The sequence below is a fragment of the Phyllostomus hastatus genome, unplaced genomic scaffold, assembly GCF_019186645.2.
Source record: "Phyllostomus hastatus isolate PE091 unplaced genomic scaffold, TTU_PhHast_1.1 phas_scaffold_182, whole genome shotgun sequence".
Classification (NCBI taxonomy): Eukaryota; Metazoa; Chordata; class Mammalia; order Chiroptera; family Phyllostomidae; genus Phyllostomus; species Phyllostomus hastatus.
The window spans coordinates 3,551,463-3,568,697 of NW_025334013.1; the positions used below are offsets into that span (position 1 = coordinate 3,551,463).

At 56.8% G+C, this 17,235-nt stretch overlaps 1 protein-coding gene across 12 annotated transcripts in view; it reads left to right on the plus strand.

Annotated features, from left to right (window-relative positions):
• The window catches only part of CAMTA1 (calmodulin binding transcription activator 1), a 731,766-nt gene that overhangs the window by 362,117 nt on the left and 352,414 nt on the right, over positions 1-17,235 (plus strand). For all 12 annotated transcript variants that reach the window (XM_045858544.1, XM_045858545.1, XM_045858546.1 and 9 more), the window contains one exon: positions 10,368-10,503. In XM_045858544.1, coding sequence (XP_045714500.1) covers positions 10,368-10,503 — 136 coding nt within the window. The remainder of the gene's footprint in view (positions 1-10,367; positions 10,504-17,235) is intronic.

The following is a 17,235-nucleotide window of genomic DNA, read 5'->3' on the forward strand; positions in this document are numbered from 1 at the left end:
TTGGTTCCCTGGGGGGGTCACATTCTGCCGAAGAAGGAAGACAGGGCCATTCTCACGTTCCCAAAATGCCTAGGGAACCACCTCTTCCCTTCTCCCTTCTAGGTTCTCCAGCCGCTGTAACTGAGTGAGGCGATGCAGAGCAGATTAGATTGACAGGAGGAGAAGAAACAAACTCAGTTTTGTGTGCACTGGAGCCCCAAAGGCGGTGGCCCGCACACGGTACGGACGCCGAGGCTCTGCGCCGTCCCGAGCAGACAGACGGGGGCGGGGTCCCGGCACCACAGCGCAGTGGGAGGCGCACGTGCTCGGTGAGCAGGTGTTGGCCCCGCCGTGCAGAGGAGTCTGTCTGCTGCGAAGGCTTGTCTGTGGAGCAGCTCTCCTCCTGGTCCGGGCCCCCATCCCCAGTCTTCGAAGCAGTTGAGGGAGAGGTTGGAAAAGACCATTTCCGAGTCTTCAGCTCAAAGTAACCCGTGTGCCAAAGTGGTGTATCTGGGGGTCATGTACTCTGTCCCCCTCAGTCCTGCCTTTGAAACTTGACCGGGCGTTTCCAGGGCAGAGGTTGAGCTGGTGCAGCTCTGCAAGCTCAGTCCTGAGACCCGTCAGCTCAGTTAAGCTCATTTCAAGCAGCAATCAGACACTTGATAAGAGACATGTCTATGGAGACAGGAAGAACACTGGCTCGTGCCTGGAGCGTCTGACCGTAAGGCCAGTAGGAGTTCTGAGGGCGGCCAGTTCGGACTCCTGCACCGGGCTGGAGTGTCTTCGGAGAGAGAGGGGGCGGGCAGCGGCCAGCCGCCAGACGCTCCTGGTGTGCAGTCTGCGTGTCTCTGCTGAGCCTTCCGAGCGGCCGTGCGGCAGCGGGTCTGCCTGTGCGCCGTGCGGGGGCTTCTCGGAAGTTCACGTCCTGTTGTCCTCCTTCAGCTCTCAGGGCTGCCGAAAGGGCAGGTTTAGTTCTCCCGGACCCAGGTCAGGGGGTGGGGGGAATCGGAAGCGTCAGTGTGGAGGGTGCCGCTGAGCACTGGAGGGAACCAGGAGAAGGCAGGGCCCAGTGCGGTTTACGTACAGGCGGGACACAAAGCCATGAAGACAGGGAACGGCACTAGAGTTCGATGTCCACAAAAGTGTTACTGAGACTTTATTTTTCTTTCTACAGTTGCCCCCTCTTCTATCAGAAATAGCCGCATTAGGACTAATTTGTTTGCAAATTAAGTCCAGTTTTAATAAACTTGGCCTGCTCGTTTACATAGGTGCAGGAAAAACAGTGATTAACCCTGTAGACTCTAAGTTGGCATTGCTGAGACTTTTGATGAAGAAGCTCAGATTGAATGCTTCAAACCCTCTCCAGGCTGGGAAGCCACACCAAGGACTTACCGCGCGTCACCTACCGCATCTATAGATTCGGGTACATCCTTCTCTTCTCAACGTCTCTCAAATACCCAGGAAGTGACCCCTCTTGCTCACCTGGCTAGTCTGCCGGGAACCCCGTAAGCCAGGTACCAGCCGAGTTTTCTGAGGGGTTTTCTGGGCCCCATAAAGTCACCCTGAATTCCTCAAAGCTGTCTGGTTGTGGCAGAGTCTGTGTGTATCCCCGTCAAAGACGACATTCCAGGCAAAGCCTTGGTCATGTAACCAGTGTGTACAGTTGTGTCCGGTTAGAAGGAGGGCAGATTCTTATTGAGCTATATCGCCGTGTGTCGGGAGAAAGCCCCCAACAGTTCTGAAGAACTGGCACGTAGCCTTGTGCGAAGTCATGGGAGCTTTAACAGGAAAAACTTCCACTCGTGGGCAAGGCAGCTGCACCCCGTGGTGGCCGGCCCAGAAGGACCCACTGCCTCCCCGGACAGGATGCCTGTTCATAGGGGGTTATCAGTAAAACCAGGTGCTGGGCAGTCACGCAGACCGCCAGGAGGTACAGTGCATTTCTAAGTTAACAGATAGCATCAGGCGGTTACCCACACTCTGTGCTTGCATTCACCTTCTTCCTTGGGGCCTGACGTTTATCTTTGGGTGGCATTCTGCGTTTTCTGGGTAGTCAGCCAAGCCTGAGGCTACAGAGAGTTCAAGGGTCACAAACAGTTATACCGAGAGCCCAACATTTCCCAGGCACCTTTGCTGCTGGAGCTGCTGGAGCCTTATTGCATCTCTCACTTCCCCTGCGTTGTGGAAATGAGAATACTCACCAAGAGTTTCCCAGTTCGGGGCGGATCTGGTAGAGAGAAAACGATCAATGTTTCATCCTCGTCCAGAAAAATGTATGTTACTCGATTGCCGTAAGTCACAGATAGCTTAAGAGGAAAGGTTTGCTTATAACTGGAAAACTAAAGATTAAAGAAGCAGCAATATTTTAAACGCAAAGTCATAAAAATTATAATCATCCTCATTAGTTCATTCAGTCCCATGTAATGAATTCTTGTTGACTTTTTTGTTAGCAATTTTATGAAGCCATCGGGTTTGTTTTTTTTTTTTCATTAGACTTCTGTACTTCTTACCCAGTTCGGCGGTGTGACCTGCAAGTCCACAGACACTGCGTCTGAGGGTACTTGCCAGAGTTCTTCCCACGTTTTTCTTTGAAGATGAAACACTTTGCAGGAACACTTTTTGCAAAAGCATCAGAGTAAAATAATGACTTTCTGAAAATGACAAAAATCTTTAAAATGGTCATGGTCAGAAATCTGCTGAGAGTTCCTTACAATGCAATGACAGGAAACTTGGTTTCTGCAACACAACATTTTAAGACGATTACTAGAATTATAAGTGCCAACATTATTCCAGGACGTCTGATTTCTAAGGATTTCATACAATTGCTGAACACTTATCTGCCTGTGTAAACGTAATGCAAAGAAGAAGGTTTAGTATTACTTCTCATCTGAAGAAGACTCCTAAGTAATTTAACATATCAAATGTTTTTTTATTAGTTTAACATCTTCCTTTTTATAAGGAGAGAGAACAAATCTTTTAAGATGTTCCAGAGACCCTCCCTCCCCCCCAAAAAACCCCCAAGTTATTTCAAGGACAAAAGGACTTTATTTAGAATTCAATTCGGAGGGAAGGCATCAAAAATGTCAAAGGTTTGGACACGGTATTAAACAGGACCGAAGATTATGATGAAGCCCTACTTAGTTATCCATGTAACCGAAGTGATAACAAAAGATCTCAAAGGCAAATACAGGGGCTACATAGTTCTGAGCAAAACTCAGCTCTTAATATTGGAAAGACGAGGTTTACTTATGTAATACAAGACTTGGTGATAAAGTTAACACAAAGCACAGGAAATTATTCTGATAAAACACAAAATCTTTGCTTTCTAGGCAGGTTTACCCAGAAGGTTAAAAACCAAAACCAAAACCCAACCTTTCACCATCTCTTATTCAGAGGAGATCAATAACCCAAGAAAATGTTGTCCTTTTAACACAGAGAGAACCAAATTCTAACTTTGCACCAGTGTGCTTGTGATATTAAAATTCATTTTTTCATTTTTAAAAACAATTGTATCCATGCCAACCTTAGCCAGTTTAACCACACACTAAAATTTCTTTCCCAAGATTTCTGTTCTCACAAAGCTTCTGTATTTCTTTTATTGAGATTTTGTCCTGTGTTTTTCCTTTTTCCCATTCTGATATAACTCGTTTAAAATCAGGACAAAATTACTTTCTTTTCCCTCAACAAAAATTCAGCTCCATGCCTCATACCTGCTTTTTCTGAAAACACATTTTCTGCTTCCCTGGCACGTGGAGATACTTCCCTTACTATCTCAGCAAGTTTTAATTGCATATAGTAACTAGAAGTCTTAACCCTTAGAAACCTTAATTTCTAGTGAAAACTAAGCAGTTGTGACCTGCCTGTTATACCAGCATTTTTTTAGATTGGCAAGTTTATGAATATATTTATTTTATAGTCTCTAAAAGCCTCCGCTTTCTTACTGTACCTTTTTAAAATGCGGCACAAGACATGTTACTGCACATCGAAATACGTTTGGTGTCTCTGCAATAAGAAGCCAAAAGTGGATCAACTTATGTCTATTAATAGATGTTTCTGTGTCTTATCTTATTTGGAAGTGATCTAGATAGTTACTAAAGCCCCATCATTTAATTTAATTTAGTAAAGCTCTGAGATTTCAAGTTACCAAAAAGATCTGGGAAACTGTTTAAATAGACTGACTATAAAACATAATTATTGTTGAAAAGTTCACGTACGAACTCTTATTCCACTTGCATCTATCTAATTCTCCTGTTCTTAATAGATGATTACTCATGAAAATTTCATGAGACACTAAAGCAGTTAGCCATCATCTTAAATTACTTTCTGTGCCGACAAATTTTGTAGTAGAGATAACTTGAGGTCACGTGACTGCAGTAAATCTAGGTAGGATGCAAGTATCACGCTCAATGCTAGTCACTGTAAAGATGTGCCTGTGGTAATGAAACCAACCAACAGGCTAGCTTTTATTTGCTGAAAACCGTGTTAGAACATGTAACCTTGAAAAACAGGTTGGGTTTGTTTTTATTTATTTTTTTAAAGATTATATTTATTTTTAAAGCGGGAAAGGAGGGAGAAAGAGAGAGAGAGAGAAAGAAACATCAATGTGCGGTTGCTGGGGGCCGTGGCCTGCAACCCAGGCATGTGCTCTGACTGGGAATTGAACCTGCGATGCTTTGGTTTGCAGCCCGAGCTCAATCCACTGAGCTATGCCAGCTATACCAGCCAGGGCTGGGTTTGTTTTTATATTTGAGTTTTAGGAATATTTAGTTCTTAAGCGCTGAATTTAAAGACAATTACATAGTGCTCTTTTACAAATCAATTTTGGCAATACCCTCCGGCGACAGGAAAGGATTACACATATGTAACATACACCCATGGACATGCGTGAACACACACACACACACACACACACAGACCTCACACAGCTTCCATCTGAAACCTTCAGCCGTGAATCCAGTACAACATCAAACTCACTAGTTTACAAGTGACAGCGAATGCACATCGGCAGACGCGGCCAGGTAAGGTTATCTGCTCCAGTGACTAATTAAAGCTCTTGTTTTAGCTCTGCACTAGTATTTGTGGAGAATACTTTGAAGACTTGTATTTGTTCTTGACAAGTAATCTTAAGGAGGCTTTGAGTTAGATTTGGGCCCAGACAGATTTGTAGCAGTTTGTATTTTAAGACCTGCCCCCAAAATCCCCCCCCACCTTTTTCCTTCAGCCTTAAGTATTTTGGTTACCATCTGGAGTGTGTGTGTTTCATAGATGTGGTAAGATTTACGGAAAGGGAGCAAGTTTTCTCCCCAGAGTCTGGGGGACTGTTCGTCTGTTAGCAGAAGTCTGGGGTCGCTCCAGCGTCCCGAGGCCCCAGTGTCTGTGCCGTCCTCGGGCAGCGGCGTCCGCGCGGACTGGGAGTCACTCTCGGAGTTCTGCTCGTCCTCCCCTGAGCACCGAAGCTGGAAACCAAGGACCGGGATTCTTACCCCTTTCTCATCTCTGTTCCTCGCGCTACCCTCAAAGAATTGGGGAGCCTTTTCCACGACAGTGCTTCGAGGGTGACTAGCCTGCCCAACCACACGATTCTGAGTCTGCCTCTTTGCACCAGGGAGGGAGTTGTCTGCTGAGGTGGACACTGGAAGATGCCTGCGTCCTGGGACCTCAGGGTTCAGTGCAATGCGCCTTTGAAAAGTCTTTGTAAAGCCTTCAGCGAAGGTCTCAGGTTCTTCCTTCGTAGGGGCTCAGGTTAACCTTAGACCAGTTTACCCAGGGGAGCGGCCCCCACCAGGGTTGCTCTTGGTCCTGAGCACCAGCCTCCAGCTAAGCCGCTTCCCGGCCTTTCCCAGGAGGGTGGGGGGGGGGGTGGTGTCTGTCTCCTCCCTGGGGGTTTTCCTCTGGGGGCTTCCGGCTTGTCAGCCACGGGTGGGAATAGCCCCCCCTGAGAAGGCCCCTGTGAATGGGGCTGTGAAATGGCCATTCCTGGTTTAAAATCCCTCTTTGAATGTGGTTGGGTCTTCTGAAAGGGAGGGTGAGAGGGCTTTATAGTGTGAAAGGCCTGCTGCCGTGCGGGGGACACAGGTTTCTGGGGCGGGTGTCTGAGATGTGCCTGCCTGCCTGCCTGCCTGCAAAGGTGGCGAAGCCGGTGACAAGCTGGGAAAGTGAGCCCCTCTGTCTGCCCCTGCCCCCCACCCCCGGGGCTTCTGCTAATCCACTCCCTCGCTTCCCACTTCCCGCATTTACACAGGCAGCCTGGGTGCCCAGGGGTCATCGGGCTGGAGTGCTCTCTGATTTTACGGGGAGAGGGACCCTAGGGCAGGCGTGGGAGGTGCAGGTGCAGGTGCAGGTGTGGGGGGGCTACGATTTGCTGCAGAGGTGGAGCCAGATTTGAAGAAGGGGGACTCTATGTCGGATGTGACTTTAGTTTTGGTTTTAAGTGTATTTCTATTTTCTACCTTATTAAGGCTCTGTTCCTTTGTATTCACTTTGCAACTTGGTCTTGCCATTGGTACCAGTGAGACAACTGTTTGGGATGAGAGCTCTCTCTGAAGAGAATTTTGATTTTAAATACAGTCAGTTCAAAGGACCCGTTATCTGATCATAGATGAGTAGGATCTTAGGTTAAATCCTCGGTAACGACTCAAACCAGTAAACCTTTTTACGTCTTAACTGTGGGCCCCAGGGGCATCCAAAGAGAGGGTGCCAGGACGCAGCCCTTTGACAAGATCCGGAAAGTTCATTCTCATTTACCTTCCGAAAGAAAATGACCTTCCTTGTCATTGTCACGAGCGGTAAGAGCCAGGTACTGCAGGTGGTGCGGTCGCCCACGAGGACGCGAGGCACCTCCAGTCCAGACCAGCTGGTCAGACACACCAGCAGGCGCCCCTGGCATGGGGCTTGTCTGACGCTAGCGAGACAATGAAGGCCCCCTGTGGCCCGGGCCCCCTTCTGACAAACTCCCCGGAGAGCTGGCACAGTCAAGGAGAATACTCCTTGTGACCTCCCTGTCTCAGGACCCCGGTCTGTGTGACGGGCCGCCCAGTGCATGGGGGTGCATACCCCAGCCGGCCCCGCGGGCTGGTGGAGGCCAGACAGAGTATTCTCCCTGGTCACCAAGCCCAGCTCTCCGGACGTAACCTCGCCCGGTGTCCCCGCGGGGGACGCACAGCAGCGTTTGCCCAAGCTAACGCCGGTCTGGGGGGGGGGGGGCGGGGCCGTGGACTCCCTGGGCTGTGAGTCCGGCTCCGACGGCGGGCGTGCAGGACCCGGTGCCTGCGTGCTGCCGTGCGGCTCTCCTCCTTCAGACGCATGACACAGTGGCAGAAAAACGGTCTCCGCACCTGGGGAACCGCTCCCCAGGTATTCTCCCCTGCTGATCTGAGATTAGAAAGGGCAAGGCCCTGCCCCACTCTCGCCTCCAGGGGACCCGCCGGCAGACATCTGGGGGCCCGAGGGGGTGAGAGTCTCATCTCCTGCTGGCACTTGTCCTGGGTCTCGGGGCCGTTCAGCCGCAGTGGCCCCGGAGGGAGCGGTGTCCAGCCCCACGTTAGGTGCCGGAACTGAAGGGGCGAAACCTTTTCCCTTCTCCTTTCCGGGTTCTTTGCCTGGTGCAGTAGTAGATTGACGTGAGACAGAATGGCAGCAGAAAAAAAATCCAAGTCTAATTTTGTACACACCAGAGAGCCCTCCAAAGGTGAGGCTCCCAGAGGGTCCGAGAACTGAGGCCTCTATGCCGTCCTAAGCTAAGGTGGGGAGGCAGGGGCCCGGACCACAGAGGGGAGGAAGGCAGCTCTCAGGAAGACGGGGAGAGCCCATGTAGGGTAGACAGATGCTTGCTCTGCCCCGCAGAAAAAGAAGCCTTATAGCTCTCTTCCTGGTGCAGGCTCCCCACATAGCTTTTCCCGTTACTTGGAAGAGAGGTAAAAAAAAAAAAAAAGACTCTTCTTGAATTTGTTAGGCCTCGATTGCCTTCAGCTCAAAATAATCTGCATGTCCAAGTGGCGTATTTTGGGGTTACATAGTCTGCTCCCCCCGCAAATACAAAGGTCAGATTACAAGCCCTGGCTGGCGTAGCTCAGTGGATTGAGCACGGGCTGCGAACCAAAGTGTCGCAGGTTCGATTCCCAGTCAGGGCACATGTCTGGGTTGTGGGCCATGACCCCCAGCAACCGCACATTGATGTTTCTCTCTGTCTCTCTATCTCCCTCCCTTCCCTCTCTAAATATAAATAAATAAAACCTTTTAAAAAATAAAAATAAAAATAAAGGTCAGGTCACCAGAAGGAGATGGGTCTCCTCGCGCAGGTTGCAGTTGTGACTCTGACTGTGGCTGTGGCAGTGTTTTGGGGAGTCTCACCAGTTACGGTCTGGGGACAGGTGGCCTGAAGACACTGCCGAGGTTCTTGACCAGGTTTGGGGGGGCAAGAGGGCAGGGCGCCGTCTGAGCCCACAGGCTGCCGGATTGCGCTGAGGCCGTGTCTCTGGCAGCAGACGGGGCGTGGGGGGCCTGGGGCCTCCCCGTCCGCCACACTCTCAGCAGGCTCAGGGGGGTGGAGACAAGCGCAGAGCCGTCTGCCGGGTCAGACACAGCCCTTCGCTTGCTCCTGGGGCCGCGGCCGTGAGCTCAGCAGTGGGACCTGGGGCCTGCCTCCCGGTCTTCCGGGGGCGGGGCTTGCCGCGCTCCGAAGGCCAGGTGCCCACGCCCGGGGCAGGGCCCCAGCCAGCGCTGTGTTCCAGCCCGCCTGCCTGCTGCAGAGAGATGGAAGAGGGCTGTCAGGTTGTCAGGGCCACACAGGGACCGTCCGGTGACAGCCTTGTGACAGGCACAGGGAGCTGTTTCCGCACGGCTGTCCTCTGGGCCGACTGAGGGCGGAAACCGACAGACACAAACCGATTGCGCCGCGAGCGGCAAACCGCGAAGGGCCGGGAGACTAACATTCCCGCGGAACTGGTGTTCGGTCGTCCCTCCCCTGTGGCTGACGGGCACAGCCCTGCTGGGGAGGAGCTGCAGTTAGCCGCTGACACCCTGGCGCGGCGTCGTGGCATGGCAGTCCCGGCATGGTTTTCTTTCCCCCCACACGGTAGAAGAGTAAGACAGCAGGAGCCCATGTCCTGTGCCTGCCTGTGAAATGGCCCTGCTGTCCACAGGGGCGGAGAGGGACGGGGCGGAGGCTCCTGACCCGGGCCCCGGGGAGGGGGCTGGTCACCCCCTCGCCTCGGCTGTGGCGGAGCGGCGGAGCCACCTGGCCTGAGAAGAAGCCCCTTGCTCTGCACCAGCCGGGAGTGACATGGAACGCCCACCGAGCGGGTCTCGTGCGTGCACGGCCACGTGCTGTTCCTTCCTCTGTGCTGAGCGTCCAGGTGCAGAGCGGCACGGAGTGGCCGCGGGCAGGGGTGGAGGACGGGGGGCGTGCTGTCCGTTTCCTGGGGAGTCGTCCCTGAAGGTCGGACCCACCCGCACCTGCCAGAGCTCTGTCCGGAGGTGGTTGCCCGCAGCACCCACCCACCGCCGCCACGGGAGTGTGCCTCTGCGTCCCCTTGGCGCTTCCAAACCAGAACCCGTGGCAGCTGCAACTGTGGGGGGTGGGGCACAGGAGCCCCTCTGCTCCCCGTGGCGCAGGCGAGGCTTCTTGGAGGAAAATTTAAGGTGCTTCTCATGTGTGCTTTTTAAATGGCACCGGAGCAGCCACCCCACTCGCAGCATTTAGCAAGAGAGCAACTGTTTTCGTGAGATACGGAGGTGGTGGGCCGAACAGACAAATTTACCTGGCGGCCCCTGGGTCCTCCGACAGCTGGAGCCCAGATGGGAAGGAACCGGGCACTTAGCTCCCGGGGAGGGCGCGCTGGCTGCCCCGTCGCGGCCCTGATCCCGCGCAGGCGGCGAATCGGGAGCCCTCAGCCCCGAGACGCGCCTTCCCCATCGGCCTGTCCCTCACATAGTCGTCCTGCGTCCGCGTGAACTTATTTACTTCCTAATGCTGGGTGATGGATTAAAAGATAGGCGGAAAATCTTTCCGGGAGAGATAAGATATTGCGGGGCCGCCGCGACAGCCTGGCTGTCCTTGCTTGCTCTGTCTTTCCTCCTTTGCGACGCGGAGCCCAGGCCCCGGGCATCGTATATCCCGATTAGATGGCGACGATTACTAAGGGGATGTTTTTCAGCCTATCATTGACACATTTAATTCATTAGGCACCAAATCCACAAGCAAATTTTGGCCGGCCGTAAAGCATGGTTAATCCGGGGAGCTGCAATAAAAGGTGAAAAATGACGTTCCAGCGACTGTGGAATGTTGCTCTCCTGCAGAGTCCTTTCCTGGTCTGCGGCCCCTCTCTCTCTCTCCATAAATTTGTCTCCCGCTCGGCTCTCTCGGTAACTTAACCCTTTGTTGTTCCCAGGCCGCAGAATGGCTCGATGATCCTCTACAACAGGAAGAAGGTGAAGTACCGGAAGGACGGGTATTGCTGGAAGAAGCGGAAAGACGGGAAGACGACCCGCGAGGACCACATGAAGCTGAAGGTCCAGGGAGTGGAGGTAAAGATGGGGGCCGGCCCCACCGCTGCCCTTCCCGGGCCGCGCCGAGGATGGGACTGCCCCGTCCCAGGGCTTGGGGGCCCACCGGCCCTGTCGGGCGCGCTCTCGTTTGCCAAGGCCCTGCTGGTCTTCTCTTCTTCTCCCTTCTCACCCCGCAGTCCCCTGGTCGGGTTCTCCGTGAAACCCATCTCACTGAGACAGTCCTGCCCCGCGGGGGGCCACTGGAGTGCAGGCCGGAATCGGCGGGGTTCCCGCAGCATCGTGCTCTGTGTTGATCCCAGAGGGGCCTCCACGTGCGCCGAGAGTTGCAGGTGCCGGGGAGGGGGAGCCGCCTCCGGGGTCTCCTCCCAGGGTGGCCTGGGTGGCCCCCAGGGAGCTGGTGACCCCCAAGTAGAGCGTGGCCTCACCCCTCTACCAACACACCCTGCTGTGCCCCCCGGTGTGGTTCGGTCTCAGGGAGCTGGCAGGTGTCACGGGTGACCCGATGGGCCGGGAGGGTGTGCGGGGTTGTCGTTGCCAGGCTGGGGCGGCTGGCGGTGAGACTGCAGAACGTATCCCGGGATCTCATGCAAACTTCCGTCTGGGTCCCAGGGAAGACTGGGTGCAGTCCAGTCTCCCTGCCGCTCTGATGGCACAGATGCTCCCCCGGGCAGCCGTGGGCACGTCCCCTGGTTCCTCTTCCCAGGGTTCCAGGGCCCAAGCCACGCGCCACAGCGCCAGAAGAAAGAACGGGGCCGTGGTGCGTTCGCAGCCGGCTCAGCAGTGAGCACCTGCTTCTCTGCGTCCTGTGGGTCCTCGTGAAGGGTCTTCCTGGGAGGGGCAGGGGCTGTCTCAGCCAGGAGCCAAGAAGCGGGCTTGTGCTCCGTCTGGTCGTTCAAAGCGGTCACAGGAAGGGCTCCGGAGCCCACTAGTGCCGGGGTGGCTCGCCAGCACCGTGAGCCCTCGCAGGCTCGGCCGCTCCCCCTCCATGCTGACGTTCTTCTCGACGAACTTGCCGTCATGACCTTTTCTAGATTAATCGTGCACTTGTCTGCGTGTTAAAAATAGCATCCAATGGCTTTTATCCTACTACCCCACCGAGAGAGAGAGCTTTGGTTTATGTTTTCTGTGGTTTTTTTAAACACCTAATAACAGTGCTTTGTGATGACGAACGAAGAAAAGTCCTGGCATGGGGAATTCCAGTTCCCTGTGTTCTCCTGCGCCCGATGTTAGCGTAGCGTGGTGGAGTCCACGCACGGTGAGAGACGTCACAGTGCAGACTGCCCCGAACGTGCTGTCTGGACCAGCTCTGGGGTGTGCCGTGACTGGCCACACGGCCCAGCCTCTGTTACCCGGGCCCGAGGGCTGTGCGGGTCCGTCCTGGTCTCAGTGGAGGAGACGGTGGGGGAGAGGGTAGGGGGCCGAGAACCAGGGCGCTCTCCAGAGGAGTGGGGTCCATGGGAACTCACTTGACCCCTGGGCCCACGGGTCACCGGGAAAGTTCCGCTCCAGTGGCACGTGAATCGGGAACTTGGCTGTACGTACCAGCGAGGTGGCACTCTTCCTGGGCAGCCACGCAGACGCCCGGGGGGACGGAGGTCTGCGTCCCCTTTCTCCCCGGTGCTGTGAGTGCGGAATGTCCCTGGGCGTGCTCAGAGCGATTCAAGGTTATTGTTAGGCCGGGTTCGTGTTCAGGGTTACTGTGGGTCCCGCACTTGAGGTCTAACATGTGGGCATGCGGGTGGGGGCCATCTGGACCCTCTGAACACGGAGGAGTGGGGGAGGGATGCGCAGGACCGCGAGGGGTTCCCATGACTCCCCGGGCGCAAGTGTCAGCAGCGGTAGGAAGAGCAGGTGGGCTCGGACATGCCTTGGCCGGCGACACGGGGGTGTGCTCTCAGGTCCTGGGACGGAGGGGCCCCCCGGGTGAGGGCATGGTGTGGCGGCCCCACCCACGGGGCTCAGGACGCTGTCCCACCCCGCCCTCCGGCAAGCTCTGACGGGGCCCCGCTCGGCACAGGGCCCCGCGGGGGCTGCAGGGAAACGGGAGCCAGAGTCAAACCGAGGGGACGGCCTCGTCTGTAACTCAGAGTCACAGACGGTGCTGAGGGGTGCAGAGCCCGCACTTTCGGGGTGAGAGTGCTGAGGGGTGCAGAGCGGCCACGGTAGCCAGAGAGGCTTCCCAGGCGGGGGGACTGCCAGCCAAGCCCCCGAAGCCGGGGGGCAGGGTGTGACTTACAGAGCGTTCCCTGGCTTGCTTCCCCCCAGCATCGTGGCGGAGCCGTGCCAGTGTTGACGCTCAGGTCTCCGCGTCCCTTTGGACCGCTCTGACCTGTGTTCCCCCGTGGCAGCACTGAGCCACTGTCGAGGGGGCGGACTTGCGGGTTCTGTCGTGGTCTTGTGCACGACAGTGCTTCGTGTCTGTGTGTGCATGTGTGTGACCGGGCCCGGGACGGCCGGGTGGGAGGGCCGAGCGGCTTCAGTCTTCCTGGACGCGGCTCAGTTGCTCCGGGGTGGCTGCGCCAATTACCTGCCCACCCGCCCTCGGAAGTGCCACTTGTCCCTCACCCTGTCACACACTGGTGGGTGAGAGCTGGGAGCCCACTCAGTTCAAATTTGGGCTTTCTTCCGTCATGTCCAGACACGCACGTTCTTGTGTTGAGGGAAGCCCCTCGCCGTGGGTTGTCCGCCGTGGGCGTGTTGCGTGAACAGCCCCAGAGAAAGACTGTGCCGGCGGGAGTGACTGTGCATGCCCCTGACGCCGCCCCTGGAGGTGCCCCGGTCCGGACTGCTGGCCGGGCGGCCCTGAGGTCGTGCAGGGACAGCAGGCGGGTGGTCCCTTCCACCCAGGCAACTGCGCTGTGGATACATGGGTGGGGGGGGTTGCATCTTGCAGGAGGAGGGGCTGCCCAGTTCGGCCCCTGCTTTCTCCTGTGGGTTCATTCGGGCAGTTCCCAGTGACGCAGCGCCCACGTCCTGCCAGGCGCCGTGCCAGCCAACCCTCCCTGGGGGAGGCAGACCACCCTGCGTGGGCCCCGGAGCTGTGATTTCCTGCCACCCGAGCTGGCTCCCTCAGTTCAAGGACGCGATAGAGACATTTGGACGCACCACTTAACATACCCCTGGCCGTGAGCCTTCCCCCAGGTCAGCAGAGCTCCCAGCCCTGCCCTGGGAGCCGCTCAGCAGTCTGGCTCCTTTGTTCTCGGAGGCCGGGGCCCCCCAAAGTACACAGGCCACCCAAAGGCACATTGACTTCCTCAGGCAGGCGCAGGACGGGGCAGTGCGTCTGGAGCCGACGAGCCGCCAGGTCCGTGATGAGTTGTCCTGCCTGCGAGCCCAGGCGACGCCGGCCCGATAAGGCTTCGGGGATGACAAAGGTCGGCGGGAGGAGCAGGCAGGTGCTGCGATGTCAGTGTCTCATGCGATGAGATCTCAGCAGGCCTGGCGTCGGCCCTGCCTCGCACACAGACTTGCGCCTGCTTATCGGGGGCACTGATGGGGGGATTCCTTGAGAGTAGTGGGCACCCCCAAAGTGTCCCCTTGCCTCCTGGATTGCCGCTCCAGGGGTCTGGCGGTCTGCGTGAAGCCGGCTGGAGGGGGTGTCGTTCTCGGGTCCAAGATAGAAAGGTCCTTCTCAAGCTCACGGGGTCTTCTCTGGCCCCGGAAGCGTGCGGGCTGCCCTTGCACCTCTCCCAGGGCAGCTGCGGGCCGCCTGCCTCCCGGCTGCCTCACCGCTGGGCTCCCGCTGCGGAGAGGGGCCGCAGGCCGACGGTTCCCCTGGATACCAGATACGCCGTCTCCTCCAGCCCCCACCAAAACACCCGCACAAAGCCCCGGGGGTTGTGCCCGTTTCACAGATGAGAGGCTGAGCCTCAGGGCGTTTCTTGCCCCCTCCCCGCCACACGCCAGCGCGGAGCTGGGGCCGAGCCCGGCGGGCCTGGCGCACGCGGCGTCACCCCCTCCCCCACACCAGTCACTCCCAGGCTCTCGGGCGGGATTTGTCATTTTCCGGGTCCAGTCAGCACGTCCCCTCCACCCGCCGGCCAGCTGTCCACCTGGGCTGGGACAAGTGCTGAGGGTGCTGTGGTGGCAAGAACCCCCGTGATTTTGGGGAGGCCGGCAGAAGGCCAAGCGTGCGGCTGTAGCACAGGGCGTTGAGGGCTGGGGTGGAGAGTTACAAGGCCCCTTGTGGAGCGGGTGCAGAGGAGGGGGACCTGGGCTGCCCCGGGCTCCGGAGATGGCGTAGACGCAGGGGCCCCGGCGGTGTTTGGAGGCAGGCAGAACCAGGGTCCGGATGGGGAGTCACCGTGGGCAGTGACGGAGGCCACCGTGAAACAGGCGTGTGATTTAAAGCAGCGGGTGCCGGGAGCGTGCGGCGACGGTGCCTTCCAGCCCCGTCGGGCCAGATGTTCACCTCGCGGGGATGGGGCTCCCTCCGCCCTGCTCGCGGGGCAGGCTTTGCCGGGCGTCCTTCCGGTGAGACCGTGGGCGGGCACTGCAGAGGCCGCTGGCTCAACTGTGGTTGCACAAAGACATCCTTCCCCACCGAGCGTGCTCCGTGGTGGACGGGACCCCCCTGGCCCGGACCATCTGCCCGGCGGAAACACCAGCCGTCACCCCCAATCAGACCTCTCGGCGGCGAAGAGCATTTGGTTTTGCTGACATGGAGGCGCTCGCGAGCCCCGAGCCCACCGTGAGTGCGGCGGCGGCGGCGGTAACGAGGTCATGTTTTTGGACTCGGCCTCATTAGGACTGGTGTGCTTTATTTGGGCACTGAGGCCACATATTAAAAAGGAAAAAAAAAAGCACCTCTTTTAGAAGTGGGGATGATATTGTAGTTACCGCATTAGGAATTAACAGGGCATGAAACAACTGTCTGCCTCGTGGCAATGCCAGACCCGCTCAGCTCTGCTTGCAGACGTAGATAAATAGGTGTCTCGCTTGCGGCGGGTGGGAAAATATTTAAAATAGCCGGCCGCGACCCGTGTGGCGCCCAAGCCCGGTGTGGGGGAGCGCGGTGAAAAGACAAGGAGGAAGCTGGCGGATGGACCAGCTCTGCAGCGGAGGCCCCCCCCCCAGGGAGTCTGCGTGCTGCCGTGGCGGGTTTTAAGCAGAACGCGTAGTTCTGGTTCTGGAACCCACCACTGTGTGGTTCTGGTCCGTGGACATGACATGTCGTTTCACGCCGTTCCCTTTCAGCGTCACCGCGCGCCTGTCGGTCAGTTTGTGCGTCAGCGGTCCCCGCTCAGAGTCTGGTCTCTGCTGCGTCTGCCTGAGCCCAGGCCGGCCTCGTGACCCCGGCGCCGCCCGGGGGTCCCTGCTGGGTCGTCTGCAGGCGGAGTTGGGATCCCCGCCCCGCGGGTGCCCGCCAGGACATCGGTGCCCTTCTTAAGGAAGTGTCCCCCTCGACTTCCTGTCAGCTCTGCCCAGGTCCATGCGCACACATTATCCGCTATTTTCCAGCTGCTGGAAAACCTAGTTCCTAGACCCTGATGATCTGTTAAGTACGCAATCGAGAGGCAAGTGAGACAGAGTCACTCTGGAAAAACAGAAACGTGAAGCTGGTCGTTTCAACAGGACATGGCGACGGCTACGCACAGGTTCTGGGGTTCAAATAGACGTGCTCCCCTGAGCACGGTTCGGGGCGGGTCACTACAGGAATCGCTCCCAGCGGTGAGACTGACCAGGTCCGCATTGGCACCCTTCATCGGGGGCTCCCCCACCCTGCGATGCAGTCGTGGCCGCACGTCTGGGACTCGAACCCGGGTCTCCGACTCCCAGTCCTGCTGCCTCTCCCGCCTGGTGCCAAGCGCTGGTGACAGTGGGGTCCCGGCCTCACGAGCAGCTCCAGTGGAGAGGGCCGTCGTGCAGTGGCACCTGGGAGGAGCTCCCAGGGCTCTCTCTGACTCGAACTCATCCAGAGTTTTGTGCGGCGTCCTGCTGGTACGCTAACGCGTTAAAACTTAATTTCCTGTTACTGGGATGTGTTTGGGCGGAATCGATTCAGGAGCTCAAATCCGTAGTCTCTCCTTAATTTCTAATCGCCTGGCATCCCTGGTGACAAGTCCCTACCCAACTCTTAAAATTAAAATTTTAACTAATAAGTAGCATTAAGCTAGCTGCAGTTCTCAGTGGCGGCCGCAGCCCTCCCTGTGCAGTGCTGCTGGGCTCCCGGAGGCCTGGCCGGCGTGGTGGTTTCGCTGCTCCTCCCCAAGGCCCCCTCCTCCCCGACCGCGGCCAGCCGGCAACGGCAACAACGACCGTGTCACTCACTGAGCACCTCCTGATGGACACCTGGCCCCGTGTCCATCACTTCACGTGCATCATCTCACCCAGCGACTGGCAACGTCCTTACTGGGGAGGGACTGTCAGCGTCCTCGTTTTTGCAGACGCGATGAATTTCCAGGAGGGCAAGAAGTGAATGCAGCAGTACCTAGCTGGTTAGTAACAGAGCCAAGATCCCACCCAGGCCTGCCTGATTCCAGATTTCCGGCTTCCTCATCACCATACCACGGTGGCTTCCAAACACCCGATCCCAGAAGATGTGTCCTTAGAGCGTGGAGTTCGGGGAGTGAAGGGTTCACGTACAGCACTGTGCACCGTAATCCAGGTCTCAAGTAAGACTGGAGAAAAGGAAGGTCTTTAGTGGGAGTGATGGGCCCCCTTCCGGTCACTAGGCCGCCCTTTCTTGTGACTCCAGCCAGTCAGAGGGGGAGAGCCCCCACCACACAGCTTCTCCAGCCCGGGAACCCG